The following is a 17,306-nucleotide window of genomic DNA, read 5'->3' as shown; positions in this document are numbered from 1 at the left end:
GTATAAGTGATTGTTTGACCCATAGAACTAATATACATGGTCTTTATCCTGGCAAGAACACTTCAGAAATAATGGATAGTAACCAGCAAATAAAATGCAGAAACACTGATGGGAGGTGCAGCATCTCATCTATAGGAACATTTTAAATATTGACAAGAAGGTGTTCAAAATGTTTCAGAGATCAGTCTATGAATTGTGTGAATATAGTTATTGTGCCGTGTTGTTTTCCATAGCAGCGCAGGGTAACAGGATCCGCACAGGAATGGCTGTTATCACACGACTTTGTTAATGGACATCAGAGATTATGCCACAATCCATGAAACATGAAGTCATCACCTCATCCAAAAAAAGGGAACCACTCCTCCAAATGCCTGACCCAACTCCTGACCCAACTCCACCCTCCGCTGCAGCACAATGGAGATAGTCACTGTCGACCAAGGCTAGCCCCAAGTGTTAGTCCCACAAACTTGTTTGTCTGCGAACAGCCTAGGTCAAGTACCATAAAGTCCTTTAGTAAGTGCTTAAAACCAGACAGGAGGCTACAGACAATAGTCCGGAGTGGTTATGGTCCTTTTTTAGGTCTCGCCTTTAGAAATCGATTCAGTTTTGCAATCAAAAACGTGTACGCTTTGCATTGCTTTGAATTGCAACGCGTGCACCTTTGGCAATTCCCTTGCGGGAGCGAGCTTTCAAACCATCTGTTTGTAATCAACAGATGGTTCCTGCTCGCTCCCGCAAAGGAAACCGGCGCAGGCCCCCTCCTCTCTCCCCTCCCCCGCTGCCTCCTCTTCTCATTTTTATTTTCTTACGCCCTTTCTTTACGCGCTTGTTTATAAATATTATTATTACCATGAGGCTTACATAGACTCAGTGAGTAATGTACGTGAGTCCTTTCCCCAGCTGCCCCCCACACACCATTCTCCCCTTCCCCACCTATACCTCGCTGTTCTCCATCGCTTTCCCCCGGTGGCCTCTTATCAAAAGGAAAGCGAGGGAGCGTAGAAGCAAAATGAAGCAAAATGAAAGATGACGTTTCTCAAATAGGCTTGGCCGCTTCAGGTATCTCAGGCCACCACCTTGTTCCTCCGCGCAGTGGCTTACAGGATTGTTGAGTTTTGTAAAGTGGTGAAAGCTCAGTTTAACTAAAATCCAATAGAATGGCATGAAGAAAACACGTAAAATGTTTCATTTATGTTTTGCATACTTCGTAATATACATAACAAGTCAGTAGGCACCAATGAGGTGAGAACACAGGAGAGCCCCGTTTAGGTCAACCTACCTCTGTGTTAGTAACGCGAGTAGTTATTTCAGCCCTAAGATACTTGCCTACCTCTAAAGCTTGTAATAATGTATTACATGGATATGTGGTTGAGTATATTCTGATGAATTGAAATGTGAGACGAAGTAATTAAGAATAATATACTCAAATATTAATACATTTATTTAAAGAGCACAATAAGAAAAATAGTTAAGAAAGAACATTAGCTGTGCATAATGAGCCATCTCACAGTTTTGCAGGCTGCACGCTGTACTGTGCCTCTTCTCCAGGACTAGCAGTAGCAGGGGCTCCTTTTAGCACGCTGCAACTTTCAAGGAATAGGAAGATGTTCATTCAAGTATGGGAACTGGTAAAAATGCACACCCATCCTTCCAAATCAAAGAAGCAAAGTATTATAGCCTTGCCTGTTATGTCATGCCGGAAATCACTATAGACTGTTCTTAGTGTCCATTCCAAAATCATGTACATTAGGAAATACTATGATGACTGTACGGACCATACAGCATTCCTTGAGTGTTCAGGCTCGGGTCCTTTGGCATGCTTGGGGCTGACGTGTTTAGACACATTTTCCCATCCATTTGTCCTTTTTCTCTGAGAAAAAGGTGGAAGTTATCCTAAGAAGGGCGAGGGCCTGAGTTAGATATGGGCAATAATAAGGCTGCCACCATAAATAGACAGTTGTCTCTTCTGCCCATCCTTTCTATCCCCCACCTCATCTAGATGTCATGGTTGGCAGGTTTCTTCATGGTGAAGTTGTCACCGCACTGCCACTGAGAAATCCCTCACCATTATCATCTGCCTATGGACATAGACATCCCAAGCCCCACTCTATTTAGGATGGGCCTTATGATGCATGTACATCAGCTTTTTCCTTATCCATATCCAGAATGTACACCATGGCCGCCCAGAACATGCAATATTGAAAAAAACACACAGGCATACATTCATGGACATTGCTTTGTTTGCTTTCCAAAGGGAAACTTCCCTTTTTTGGTCTGTCTTCAGAGAACACCAAGCATTGCCATAGCGAATAGGTCTTGCCTTTGTTAGCCATGCAACAGTTGATGTTGTTGCACCAAGGATATTGTGCTGCATAACTAAATACTTACAAGGTCCCAAAAGCTAGACCTATTGGCTATGCCAATGCTTGTTTGCCTTCCTTAGCACTCTTATACGCCATCCACAATTTAGTGCTCTTGGTATGCCGGAGACTTTAGCTCGTGGCCTGGAAACTCTCTAGACTAGATTATCTCCTTCCTATCTCAACACAATCAACATTGGCAATGTAAGTCTTTTCACACGGTGCATCCCAAGGCTCCAGCGTTTCTCCTTTGCACTTTCACATTCATGATCAGATGCCCCCTAATGGCACGGAGCTGGTTTACAATGAAAAGCTTGAATTCCTTTACAGCTGCCATCAAGGCACCCGTTTCTCCTCCTCTCACTCAGTTGCTTATATTTAAATCGAAATAAATTGCCGTAGAGTGGTTCTTCTATAACTCCCATCACCCACGCAAATCCCATTCCTTATTTATCCAAATTAGGGAATAGACCATAAAAAGAAAAAAAAAGAGTCATAGCATAACTTTCGGCTACAAAACCAACTTTAGAAGCGAAATCGTTTGGTATTCCCAATACCTGCAACATTCACTGCTCTCTCTCTTAAAAAAAAAATCCTACCCAAGCACCAACCATCACTGACATGAGGCATCATCCTGTCCCTCCCAGAATTGGCCACAACCTTTATACGAAGTCCCATGGAAGTGGTTATACCAACTTCCTTACTATCCCAGTGCCTAGAAATCCAAGATTCAAGGAAGGAACATTTCTGTGCTTGCCTTACAACAATAACTGATTTACAAAGGGAACCTTCTCCTTTGTGAATTTTGTTGGCAGTCTGTGGGAGAGTAGGCAATGGTCCAGGGGACAACTGCCTGCTCTCTTCAATATTTCCCCACGGGTGATTTTTAAAAAAATTAGAACAGGTTCCTTTAAGGAACACGGGAAGGCTTTCAAATACAAACATGTTTCCCTTGGGAATAAAGGACTGGGTATGGTGGTCTTCTGCTCCTTTCAAGCCACCATCCATCCCTGTGAGTGGAGCCAACCACAGGGGTCACAAATAGCGATCTGCCTAATTAATATTAATTCGACAGGTCGTCCTGTGACCCTGTTCGACTGAAGATTTTGCGATGTGGCCTATCAGTGCATTGGCCACATCGCAAAAACAAAGACAGGTCTCAAAAAGTCAGTGTGCAATTTGCGACCACTTTTTGTTACCTGTCGGCCGGTAGTGTGCTTTGAAGCAAGCATCTACTGATAGAGTGCAGCCTACTGAATAACGCAGATACTTCGTCTCTGGCATGCACACTACTCACTTCTTCACTCAGACTACCATGAGCTTATGATAAAAGTAGTAAGCACTGCCGGTGCAGTTACATGTCCTCAGCTGCATCCCCATTACTTTCAAATGTTTTCACTATCCTGTGGGTCCCACTTCCAGCACACACAGAAAAACTATCTCAAGGGAGAAAATACCAGAAAATAAATCTTCCCAAAATTAGTCCCCACCCTTTCACCATTTTTAATGTTGTTTTTTTCCACTGTAAAACTGTTCATAAAATAAATAGTGCACACACAACAATGCACCATAAGTAAATCGCATTCAGACAGTTCACCGGTCTACGTTCATGAGCTTTCAGGCCACTTCTGTGGCATGTGCTTTACAGAAATTAAAAGAAATGCAACGAAATGTAATTTAATACATTATTTACATTTTCATTCCAGAGCGGATGAAATCGACAGTAAGCAGCAGGAGAATGTGTCTGACATGTAGACCTTCATTCAAAGTCTTTCCCTGACGGCTGAAGTTCAGAACTTGCCCAAACATGTACCGGGTTCAGGCAGGATTTGCCCAATAAACTGAGGACTTACAACAAATGTAAGTGAGTTTGTCTGCACCCATTAATGACTCCCGGTGAAACAAGCTGAGTTGAGTACATTTCTTGTCTCTCAAGATATCTGTTAGCATGATGCACACTACATATCCAGGAGCAACAGAAGTGGAATTTGGGCCATGTCACTTGAGCGGCTAATGAGAAATGGACGAGCACTGCTGCATGTAAAACCTGCAGTACTGCTGCGGCTGCAGCTCGTAGCACTCACTGGTGCTGCACCTCAGCGGCTCCTTCTCGTCTTCCAGGTCACTGTCCCTTCCAGCAGTGAAGTAGGGCAGTGAGCCCTTGCATTCGTAGTGTCTGTCGATTGCCTTGAGGTGCATCAGCATGTGGAGGGCATAGGCCAGGACCAAGAGCAGAACCAGAGACATCACCAGACCCATCAAAACGGCGGGCGAGAAATAGGTTTCACAGTCCTTAGCGTACGCAAACTGTCCTTCTTCGACATTGAATCCTTGAATCTGTCAATGGAGAAAGAAATCACATTATTGGCATGGAGATTTTTCACTTCTGTGGTAATAAGGGAGTGTAGTGGATTTTTTTTCACAAGCGTTTCTAATGGGAGGAGATGGGGGTAGGAAAAGATGCTGGATGAGAGAGGAGTGGCTTAGCACATATGCAATAAACATTAATCAAGGTTTGTAGCGTAGGTGTGGAGTTCAAAGGGTTCAGCCCTTGGTCTTAGTCCCGGAGAATTCTGATGGGATTAGAATTCCGATCATTACCACATTGCAATTTTCCACAGATAAATTTGGGAAGGTCAAACCTTCCAAAGTTACTCAGTAAGTACGGGCTCAAGGCTCTCAGTCAGAAGAGGATATGGGTTCTCAGATATAGAAACACTACACCAGGCCACACAATGGTACCACTCACTCAGGAATGTATTACAGTATAGCATGCGCTACATAAACATGCACTTCTTTGTGTATTACAGCACAATATGGAATACATTATTGCACGCCGTGGTGTACAATATAACACAACCAAAACTTAATATAAACACATGCCTAGGAAGTTGTTATAGCAAACCTATGAAAGGTGCGACAATCCACTCTATATTATATTGCAATGCATTGTTAGAGCACATTCAAAAAATGGCTCCTCAGGCACCCTCAGGTGAATTATCGCCCATTTTTTATCACCCACCTTGAAGTGTTTTACTACTCACCAAGTGGCGTACTAACCAACTCCATATACAGTAAATTCTAGCATCTCCCCACACACATAACAAAACGTGCTTTCTTCACATGCTCCTGCCTTCCCTTCCCCTTAGAACTGACAGAGTAAAAGGAAGCTAAGTCCCAGAGCAGGGCTCAAACTGCCTTCCCATTGGTCGCTCACTGATGATGCAACTAAGGAATGCGCCTGGTGCTGTCTAGACAGTGTCAGGAGTCAGAGTTCGGTGTGGCTTCAACAGTTAGAAGGCAGCACTGACGTGGGAGCACAGGGAACGAATAGATGCATCCTGAATGTGGGAGATTTTGTGTTCCCGCCACCACAGAACACACGGGACACCGGCTGCCTTTTTTACACGTCTTTATTTCAGCGTGTATCAGCCCAAACTCCCGGGCTGCCCCCAAGCTTCTCCGCTTCCCTTTACTGCCATGCCTGACCTTGGGTTACAGACAGGACAGGCATGACGAAGCGACATCTTCCCCTTTTGTATTTTGAATGTTCAAAGGTTCTCTTTCAGCGTTTTCCAATGAGTCGAGTGGGCTTTCAAACAGTTCTCGGTAGTCGGCTGCTTTGTGGTCTGTTGGAGAGACGCCTCTCTCTACTGTCACTGGCTCCCGACACTCGTTGGGGTTCTTCATACTAGTTTTCCTCTTAACTTGACACGTCAGTGTCCCAATTGGATTCTCGATCCCGAGTGTATGCTGTAGGGTTGCACTTCTTGAAGTGTGATACGTTTCTGGTCCTTCTCTTAGTTTCGGACTACGCTGTAATCATGGTCCCTTTCTTTCTGATTACCTGTAGCGGCTGAGCGCAGTAGCGGCTGTCCACCTTGGTTTTCCTTTCCTGCTTCACCAGTACCCAGTCTCCTTCTCAGATGTCAGATGTTCTGGCATGCCTACTGTGGTCAGCATATTCTTTCATTTTTGCTTTCTTGGTCCGATCAAGTTCTACCAGTGTCTCATGGTCCGAAGTCGTGAACCTGGACTGTGTGACAGTGTCGGCAGCCGGTATCTGGGTGCGTGGAATTCGCCCAAGCATCAGGGTGGCAGGGCATTGGTTGGTTGTGCTGTGCGGCGTAGTCCTGTACACCCATAACACTTCGTTTAATCCTGGCTGAATGTCTTGATGAGCTAGCCCGGCTTGTACATTGTCTATTTTATGGTGGCCATAAATCGCTCGACCATCCCGTTGGCCTGAGGCCACAAAAGGGTGATCTTTCAGTGCTTGAAATTTAAGTGTCTCGCGAATTCTGTGAAGTCCTGTTCAGTAAATGGTGTTCCGTTATCTGTCTTTACCACTGTAGGGATTCCCCATGCAGCAAATGCTTCATGGATGACTGGTATGATGGTGGCCGCTTTGATGGATGAAATTTGGTGAGCAATGGAGAATCGAGAATACTCACCCATGATGACAATGATGTTCTTCCCTGATTTCAGTGGGCCGAAGAAATCAACAGCCACCTGTTGCCATATGCTATCTGGGAGGTCTGACATCTGTAGGGGAGCATGTGGTTCTTCTCGCCGCAACAATTGACAGTGTGGGCAGTCTTGTAATGTGTTCTCTACCATCTGGTCGAGGGAAGGAAACCAGACGCGTTCTCGCAGTGCCTTCTTCGTGGCTACTACTCCTCTATATCCTTTGTGCGCCAGGTTGACGGTGCCTTGTCTCAACTGGTGGGGGATTACGATCCTTCTGTCTCTTAGTAACAGTCCATTGGCACTGACCGTGAGGTCATCCTTGACATGTTTGAACGCCATGAGTTCTTGTGTGTTGATGGCGTCATTTGTATTTGGTTCTTCCAGGTGTCTCCATGAGTTGGTGCGGACATGGTGCATGTTGTTTTTTAACGTGTCATCTTTTGCAGAGGCTTCTGTGATAGCCTCTAGTGGAACGGCAGGTGGGCATGCTTGGTCAATGACGAAATGAAGGTATTCTTCTGCTACAGATGGTCCCTCTCGCGTCACAGCTTGGGGATGCCGTGATATGTAGTCTGCCATGCTCTCCACCTTCCCGGGTTTTTGGATGATGGTATATGTGTAGTCTTGCAGATGGATTCCCCACCGCTCGATCCGCTGAGGCATCTTTGCCCAGGGGTTTCCCAAAATGGTTGTCAGAGCCTGGTGATCGGTGATGAGTGTGAAATGTTTCCCATAGACGAAGAGGTGAAAGTGCTCACACGGCCATACGACCGTAAGGCTCTCTTTTTCCGGTTGAGAATATGCTTTTCATTGTCGGTGAGACTGTGACTGGCCTGTGCAATGAAGTGGCATCGGTCTTCTTCATTATCGTATTGTGCCAGGATCGCGCCTAGCCCAACAGGCTTAATCCCAAATTTCAGTCTTTCGTTTGGGATTAAAGTATGCCAAATTGATGACTGAGCTTACAGCAGTCTTGATTTTGTTGAACGCTTCTTCACATTGATCTGACCAGTGCAAACTCTGCCCTTGTTGTGTCAGTTCTCGTAGCGGGTAGCTGATGGTTGCATAGTCCTTGATGTTTCGGGCGCAGTAACTGGCCATGCCCTGGAACGAGCGGATGTCACTGACATCTTGCGGTTGTGAGGTGTCAGATAGTGCTGATACTTTCTCGGGGTCCGGTCTCGTGCCCTCTTTTGAGAAAATGTGGCCGTAAAATTTGGGAGTCGATTTATGAAACCAACATTTGACTTGGTTGAGCGTGAGATTGGCGTTGAGGAGAGCGTGGCACACCCGGTCCAGCGCCTTGTCGGGATCTTCCCGAGTCTTTCTGGACACTACAATATTGTCACTGTAATTGAATGCATTTGGGCTGTGTTGGAGTACTCGCCGGACAGCCTCCTGAAAGATCGTGGCCGCTGACGAGATCCTGAAGTTGAAGCGCTTGTATCTGAAAAGCCCTTGGTGTGTAGTAAATGTGGTAATGTGCCTCGATTTGTCACGCAGCTCAAGTTGGTGGTATCCATTGTTGAGATCTAGTTTTGAGAAAACTGTTGCTCCATTCAGGCGGATGATCATGTCGCTGATGTGAGTTCCTGGATGCCGCTCCCTTTCAATGGCCGTGTTTGGGGCTCGCATATCAACACACAGGCGTACCTTGTTGTCTTTGCCTCTCTTGGGCACAACTATTACAGGTGACACCCATGGTGTGGGCCCAGTCGAGTGTTCTATGATGTCTGCCCGTAGTAAGTCTTGGAGTTCGTCATCCACTGCTTGCTGTAAGTGGAACAGCACTTTCCTGTGATGCTGTGCCACTGGTGTCACTTACTTATTGATACGCAGCTTGACCTTGAAATGGGCTAGCTTTCCTAAACCATTGAACAGCTTCGGGATCTTGCTAAAGATGTCTGGCGAGTCCTCCACTCTGTACAGAATCTCTACTAGCTCCAAACGTTCCGCTGTTGGTAAGCTGCGAAGGCAACCGTCTGTTTCAGGGCCTTCAATCACGTGGATTTGCGCCTGGATTGTCCTGTCTTTGTATGTCAGTATTGTGGCAAACTGTCCCAGACACGGCAGTGGTTCTCTGGACATCCATGTGTAGACTCGTACTGCGGCTGGCTCCAGTTTCGGTTTTGGGTTTATTCTCTGGTACTCGGTGGCGCAAATGTAGTAAAGCGACGTGCCATTGTCTAGGACGAACTTGGCAGAGTGACTTCCCATCTGGATGTGTAATCGCGGGTACTTTTTCAGCCTGTCTGGATCTGCCACCATGTAGACATACTCGTCACTGTCTTGCGATATCGGGGTCAGTGCGGACGACTCTCTGGACGTCGATCGCTGAGATCTGTATGAGCTGTGTGACTGGGTAGTGGACCTCGACGAGCTCGTTGACCGGTCTCTTCTCCCTTGTATGGCCCTGACATGGTGACTTGACCCTATGCTTTGCTTGGCCGGTCCAGTTTCCTTGTGACGGGTTTGGCAGGCGGCTCCAAAATGGTTATCTTTCCCACATCGGTGGCATTGTTGGCCAATGGCTAGACATGGACCCGTGTGAGGGTAGTCTTGTCCACACCGATAACACTGTGGCGGTTGTCTTCGGGAATGACTGCTTTTGTTTCCACTGCGAGGTGACCTTGCATGACGCGATTTCGTGGGTCTTCCAGATTGCTGATGATCTGGACAACGTCTTGGTTCAGTGTGAGATTGTACACAGAGAGCTTGTTCTCTTTTTTCTGTTTTACTGACTTCCATCTTTTTCTCATGCTCTTCTGCTTGGTCATTTATTCGGGTGAGTTCTTCTATGTCGTCGAGAGAATAGTGCTTTTTCAGTAGTCGACGGCGTAGCGATTCCGATTGACACCCTTCAATAATGTGTAAGCGAAGTGCGTCTTCCGTGCTGAAATTTTCGAATTCGCAATAGCGAGCCAGACGTTTGAGGCAGGAGATAAAATCGCCCATGGGCTCATCTCGCTCTTGTGACGCAAGGTTAAACGTGTAGCGCTCATAGTCTAGGTTCCGTTTGTGAAGGAACTTCCTGTTCAGGTCCTCTCTCACATCATCATAAGATGCAGCATTAGCAGGGGGTAGTTCCTTGATGATTTGTCCAACATCTTTGCCCACTAAATTTCGTAGTGCGATGAGTTGTTGGTCAGGGTCCCGGACTTGTGATCCCTTCATGAACTCTTTGAAATCCTCGAGCCAGCTCTTCCAATTGGGGCCCATACTGTTTTCTGATGTCAGTATTAAAGGCTCGGGAGGACGCAGGAACGATACTCCCATGAGCATCAGACCAGGCTGTGGGGCGATGTGCGCAGAACCGGTTGCCGCCTTAGTGATGTCATGGTAGGACTCACGTAGCTTCACTCTATGCTTCGATGAGCTGCAGTGGCGTCTATGGGCCTCAGTCGTGCTCTTGGCGGGCTCTGGGGAACTTTTTGTGATATTGCCTGACTTCAAAATGGCCCCGTTCTACGGACCAAGCTTGGCCAATGGGCTGTGCCTGACGTCAAGATGGCCACCATAGTGACTTCTGTCTGCTATCTTCACTGGGCACTTCAATCAGACTTATCCCAGGCTTCAAACCCTGTCCCCAACTTCTCTTAGAGAGCTGTATTAGCGCTCTGGTCGCCACTCACGCTCTCACCTTAATTGCGGGCTGTTGCAGCGCTCTGGCCGCCACTCACGATCTCACGGCCGTGAAAACGCTCCGCTCTTCACTCGCGGTAGCATGCGCCTTTTTACGCGTACAGGATGGAGGGTGGGGCTTCTTATCCAACCCTCGTCGCCAGTTTCGTGGTCCCACCACCACAGAACACACATGACACCGGCTGCCTTTTTTACACATCTTTATTTCAGCGTGTATCAGCCCGAACTCCCGAGCTGCCCCCAAGCTCCTCCCCTTCCCTTTCCTGCCATGCCTGACCCTGGGTCACAGACAGGATAGGTATGGCGATGCGACAGGAGAATTGACGCAGTTTCAATCTACCTCCTTGTGATTAGCTGCTATGTCTGTGAGGTGGTCCTTCTTACAAACCCCTCCGCTCCTTCTCACTTTAATCTATTTTTCTTTCTATTGCTCTAATTTCCTGGACTTTTTCATCACTTTGTTTATATAACTCCACTCTGTTTCCTATATCCTTTTTTCCTTCTCCGAGTCCTCTTTTTGTCTTTAACCTATGTCTTACTCCTCGTACGTTTCACTCTCTCTTCTGCCTTTGTATTCTCTACACTGAGCTCTTCTCTTGGCTCTTCTCTTGGGTCCCAAACTCCTCTGTAGTGCCCAACTCCTCTCTAGTGGTACTTCTCTTTGCATTCTGTGTTGCTGATCTGTTTGCTCTTCTCCCTGCTGGATTGGTACCTTTGTCTGAGTAGTATTCTTTTTTATGTCATTGTTAGAATGCCTGTGGGTCATAGTAGAATGTAAGTGGAATACTGTTCTGGGGAGATAGCAGGAGAGAGTTCCAGTTGGAGGATTGCTCTTTTGACTACTCCTCTTTGTGGTTGTCAATCTGTCTTTATTCTCTGAATAAATCTTCATTTCGGAATCTACAAACTCTCAGCTTCTTTACTACATTGAATTTGGCGAAGATCAGGAGGAAGAAGATTTATAGGATATATGACAGCATTCACTCGTATTCGACATCAAGTCATATCAACCGCAACCATCGCTACCATTTTCTCCTGGTAGGATTTATCTCATCATTTTGTTGTGGAACTTGTCTTATGAGCCCTGAAGGTGTTACCGCTGCGAGCCCAGAAAGTGTTACCGCTGTTGTTCTACCAATCCTGCTGCAGTCTCTTTCAATTGTTTGTACCCAATATTAACTGCTTGTGAGTTGACGTTTTTTAAATGTGGTGTTTTTCTACATTGTACAATGCTACGCTAGCTATTGAGCTCGCGCTACTCACCAACGCCTTTCTTTTCATCGTTAAACACGGCTCCAATGCTTCAACGTTTTACTCCGACGCTCCAACGTTCTGCCTCGAAGCTCAGCTTATCCTGCTAAGAATTCTGGGATTCTTCGAGGTCCGAGTTCACGCAACATAATTGACGTGACCTACGTGCCACTATTTTGGATTTAGCTTCAAACCAGTATAAACGCTTCAGGATCTCTGGTATATATTTTTCCAGTCTGAGCGTTTCAGTTGTTTTATGCACATCAATACCAGCGCATAGAGTACATATGCGCTACAAATCCTCTCAAGTGCATTTATAATAGAAATTTTCGTTTTTTGGTTGTCGGCGCATCACAGTGATGTCAACACCTTTCCACCATCATCATCACTTGTAGGTACCATCTACAGTTTCTATTGTCTAGCCATTTAATTTTATTATTTTTAATTTAATTGCAATTTTCAATGGCTAATATTGCTGCACCTCCACATTTCTTGCAAGCAGCAAACCTAATATCGAATGGGACCTTTGGTTTCCTATGTTTATGGCATATGTAGACGTTCTTGAAAAAGATGATTGTTCTGCTTAAAGAAAACTAGCTCTTCTTAGACATTGCTTAGGTGGTGCAGGTATAAAATAATTCGACAATGTTCCCCCTATTGAAGATGCTGGTGATATTGATGTTTTTGAGAAAGCAACTAGACAGATGAAGATTCGTTTTGGAAAAAAAATCAACATAGTAATGGAAAGATTCAAATTCTATTCACATGCCCAAAATGTGGAAGAATCAGTGGAGGACTACGTCTCTGCTTTACGTTCCCTAGCTTGCTCTTGTGCATTTGAAACTATTTCGTACAAACAAGTCCTCAGGGATCAAATGATGATGAAAACCAAGAGTAAAAAAATTCAAGAAAGACTTTGGTTGGGCACAGAATCTTCTACTAATACTAATCAAAAAAAAGTTTTATTAAGATAGATGTGGGAAGAAATGTTTTGAGAACAAATCTTATTTTAAAAAGAATACAATTGGTTGCTATAGATGTGGCAGCACCAACCATGTTGGTAATTATAAAGGGTGTCCTGCGTGGGATAAAGTATGTGTGAAATGTAAAAAAAAGGGGGCATTTTAGTAATGTATGTCGTTCCACTCAGAAAGTTAATTATATTTCTCACGAGGAAGAAGAAGCTCTTCATGAACTAAATTCTATACTTTCTGTTAATGAATCTGAACAAAAGACATTTCCTTCAAGCACACCAATGATTGATGAGAAACCAGTTCAGTGGAATGGAATGGAATGGAAAGGTATTTGTAAAGCGCATGGCTACCAGAAGGCCTCCCAGCGCTGAGAAACCGTACTGTAGGTACACACTTTAGCTGGATGGAACAGTAGTGTTTTTAGCTGCTTACGAAAGACCAGGTGGTTTTCTTCCAGACAAATCTGACCCGGAAGAGTGTTCCACCTTCTGGAGGCGACAAATGCGAATCGCTGTCCGCCACTTCTGGACTTTAGGATTTTCGGAATGGTCGCCAGGCGTTTGTTTCCAGATCGTAGAACTCTCTCGGGATGATAAGGGACTACAATTGACTTAATTATTTTCGGACATTTAGCGGTCATGATCTTGTGGGTGACACGGAGGGCTTTGAATTGTATCCTCTCTGCTAGGGACAACCAGTGAAGTAAGGCTATAGCTCCTCGAGCTGATTCTCAGCGGGGGATACCCATGAGCAATCTAGCTGCACAGTTCTACACTACCTGGAGTTTCAGTATTGTGGATTTTGGTGCTCCAATGTAGAGAGCATTGGCGTAGTCCAAGCGGGAGAGAATCAATGCTTGGACCACTAGTTTTTTTGTCTCCCATGGTAGAATTGGAAAAACTGTCCTCATCCTTTTTAGCAGTCCAAAGCAGCAGCCAGCCACTTTCTGCGCTTGGACTTTCATATTTAGTTTGTTGTCCAGCCAGACTCCCAAATTTTTTATTTGCTCTTTGGGGGCGGAGCATTTCCTCGACACTTGAGCCACAGGGGAGTGGATCCTTCTGGAAATGGTTTGCCCAGAAACATTAGTTCAGTTTTTGCTCCATTAAGTTGGAGGAAGGACCCCTCCATCCAGGCTGAGATGCTTTTCAGATAGTTAGGTAGAGTGTCCGAGTTTTGTCCTTGTTGGTTGAGGGATACTATCAATTGAGATTACCAAAAGGAGAATCAGAGAATTTTATTGGTGGCCCGGCATTGACAGTATAGTTGACAGATGGGTTAGGGATTGTTCTCCATGTACTCAAAGCGATAAATCTGTGAAACCATTGTCCCTTGATCTTACTCCCATCGAATATGCTCAAGGTCCTTGGAGGAAGTTAGGCATTGACATCATAGGTCCTTTTAAGTATCAATCAGGCAAGGACATGTATGCTTTAGTCCTGATTTAACATTTTTCGAAGTGGCCAGCGTTAAAAATTGTTGAAAAGGTTACTTCTGAGCAAGTTATTGAGTTCCTTGATCAAGTTTTTTGTCAGGAAGGGTTGCCGGAGGAACTCATTTCCGATAATGGTCCACAATTATTAGTAAGGAGTTTGAACTTTTCCTTAAACGTTGTGGCATTTTACACAAAAAAGTTTCGAATTATTTTCCCCAGGCCAATGGTCAAGTGGAACGTTTCAACAGAGTTGTGAAAGAGTCTTGTCAGCTGGCCATTAAAAGTGGGTTGAAATGGAGGAAAGCTTTGCAAGCAACATTATTGACTTATCGCACGTCTCCCAACTCTGTGACAGGTTTATCTCCTTTTGAAATGTTAAGGGGCAGAAAACCAGGCTCTGAACTCATGCCATGGTGGTTAAAGCTGAAGAATTCTTATGAGACTGATTTGGATTTAAGAGAAGTTAGAGATTGTGTGAAAAAGTATCAAGAGAAAATTATGAACCATAACTCAAAAGGAAGATCTAATGTTTCCAAATTGAAAGTGGGTGATTTGGTGCTAGTAAGATTTGGGGGACAAGTTAACAAAATGTTGTCCAAATGGTCAGATCAACTGAGAATTACCGAAATTTTTAGTAAAGCTGCTAGAGTGGAGGTTGGAAAGATTTGGAATTTCAGACGCATTTTTGTATGTAAATCATATGATAAGGAAACACCTATTCCTTCAGGAAATCAGTTAGTTAAATTCAATTCTGGGGGCACATTTTCTTCTGTTGATCCTCTGGAAAGTGATCAAAAGAGGGAAGAGGAATTATGCGTCCATTCAGTTCCCCTGAATAGGTACCTCAATCATCATGCGCAGGAATGGACACTTGTATCTACAATAACCTTTGGTTATCCTTTGAAAACCCTCATAGACGTTGAGATGTTATAAGTGCGGTATATCTTTTGTCCGCCCCTTCTCTAGCGTCATGGCATATTCATCGGGTTAACAAATGACGTGCTATATGCCTGCCTCACCCGAGGCAACCTCTGGAAAGAGTAGAAGTGTCCAGAAATGAAAAAATGCACTCGTCCAGAGGATTTTAGTGTAGTGCTAGTGAGCCAAAAAATTCTAAAAACTATTTAGCACCCGAACACACAATTTATTGAAAAAAGTGGTGTAAATAGTGATTAAAAATAGTGGTATATGAGGTAATCGAGTTACAGGACTACCATATAACTCCAGGTCAACATGTTTCAGCTCTTATTGGCCCGAGGGGTCTATAGAGCTTTCGTCAGGACAATACATAAAAACAGGCTGAATACTCACACTATTCGTGTAGTGTTCAATGGAAGTATGAAAGTATCACACTCAGTTTCCTTAGTTTAAAGGAAGTCTCTCCTCATCAGAAGGGATGTCAGAGTCGCTTGTTACATGGCATTCGCCTCGTGTGCGCTGCAATTGCTGCTAGTGCTGACTCTTCCCCCTGGAAAGATAGATACAAGTGTCCATTCCTGCACATGATGATTGAGGATCCTCTGGAAAGAACAGATGGATTTCTTGGTTTTCATGAAGCTTTTCATAATTTACATTTCCAATCTAGTAATATGTTTGACAGCGTTAAAAGTTAAATTCTGTCTGAACAGAATTGTACCATCAATAATGTTTTTGATGACGTTGTTGATTGATTATTGATCTGAACCAGGACGACAGTTGGCCCTGCTGGTCTCACATACATTCACCACCCACATCAGTAAATGACAGCAACCTCATTCACATGCAACCATCCTGTTAGAATAGGTTCCTGACAGCATTAGTGCAAACAAAAATGTGCATAGTCAGCAATCCCCAGATCTCACGGTAGTTCCTGTAGCACAGTACAGTGTGCCCTTTTGTAGTTGTGATCAATTTTATGCTCAATGAAGTCACTAGAGTTGTGTGTGGTGCTGAAAAAGTACGCCTCCCCTTAGTTTAGCTGAAAACAGGATTTCATACGTCAAAACCATGATCACATAATGTCTTTTTGAGTCACAGAAAAGATTATCATGGGCCCTGTACTTCCCTAATGAAGTCAGGGAACACAGTGGTCTAAGAACCAATTTCTCATGATGATCACAGTATTGCCTCGATGGTGATAAGTTACCTGCGCACAAATGTGCTGTGTGCTCTCATCACCACAAAATCTTGGAGAAAGTGGTCTCTTTAAGCAGTATATATAGCAAGTCCTGTGTACTTGTACTCGGTTTCTTCTTATCTAGTCTCAATAGGACTATGTTCTTTTGACATGAATGCTCCTTCACATCCATCATTTTGGCTTGAATTTGTATCATGTAATGTCTTTAACTCCAGCATGTGCACTGATGCAGCATCCTTGCTTCCGCCTGCTCAATAATCAATAGCATGCCATTACAACGCGGGGATTACAACGAAAGTCGTTACAACGAATTTCGCTGGTGGGCGCTGGATAGTGGAATAGTTTAATTTTCTATTCCAACTCCAGCCCACGTTGACAGTAGGGAAGGTGTTTGATAGAAAATTAAACTATTCCTTATCCAACAGCGCCCTCCAGCGAAAGTCGTTGTAATGACTTTCATTGTAATCCCTGCGTTGTAATGGCAGTGTGGGATAATCCCCGCGTTGTCATGGCTGTTCCCCACATGGACATCACCCAACATTGGGTTGCAGCAAGATAGAGAAGCAAACGATCCCGCCTTCCTCAATAGGTGTTGGGAGTTTCACCATTGAGAAAACGCTGAACAAATGGGGTCAAATAGCGCATTTTTTAGAACATTTTCCAATTAAGTTTGCTTAAAGAGTCACAGGAACTGAAAGGACACTCATGAAATATTCCAGTACTTACCTGGTAATGATAGAGGTCCTGACGATAAATGGATGACTTTAGATTCTAATTGTTTAATGTTTTAAAAAGACTTATCAATTGCTCATTTATTTTTTGGATTTTTACATAGCGCATACTTGGCCCAAGGGCATTGGAGCACCTTACATGAGTTCCAAATTCCATTGTATAAGGTTACATTTTTATGGTGTGGCTTGACAGCTTAGCAGTCGCCAGACCATTCATTTTGTGAGTATCACTGGAAAAGTGCTTTGGCTCAGCCCACACTTGGGAACCAGGAGTACATGTTTCGATTAGCTGTGTGCATCCATAAAAAAAGGTTATTGCCCTCCTCA

At 44.5% G+C, this 17,306-nt stretch overlaps 1 protein-coding gene across 1 annotated transcript in view; it reads right to left on the bottom strand.

The window, feature by feature from the left end:
- Positions 1-4,021: 4,021 nt before the first annotated feature.
- LOC144819448 (V-type proton ATPase subunit S1-like protein) overlaps positions 4,022-17,306 on the bottom strand; it is a 183,119-nt gene continuing 169,834 nt past the window's right edge. The window contains exon 7 of the mRNA XM_078677334.1: positions 4,022-4,697. Within this exon, the coding sequence (XP_078533460.1) occupies positions 4,371-4,697 (327 nt within the window). The 3' untranslated portion in view covers positions 4,022-4,370. The remainder of the gene's footprint in view (positions 4,698-17,306) is intronic.

Source organism: Lissotriton helveticus, chromosome 2_1 (genome assembly GCF_964261635.1).
Source record: "Lissotriton helveticus chromosome 2_1, aLisHel1.1, whole genome shotgun sequence".
NCBI lineage: Eukaryota > Metazoa > Chordata > Amphibia > Caudata > Salamandridae > Lissotriton > Lissotriton helveticus.
This window is presented reverse-complemented; position numbering and strand designations above follow the sequence as displayed.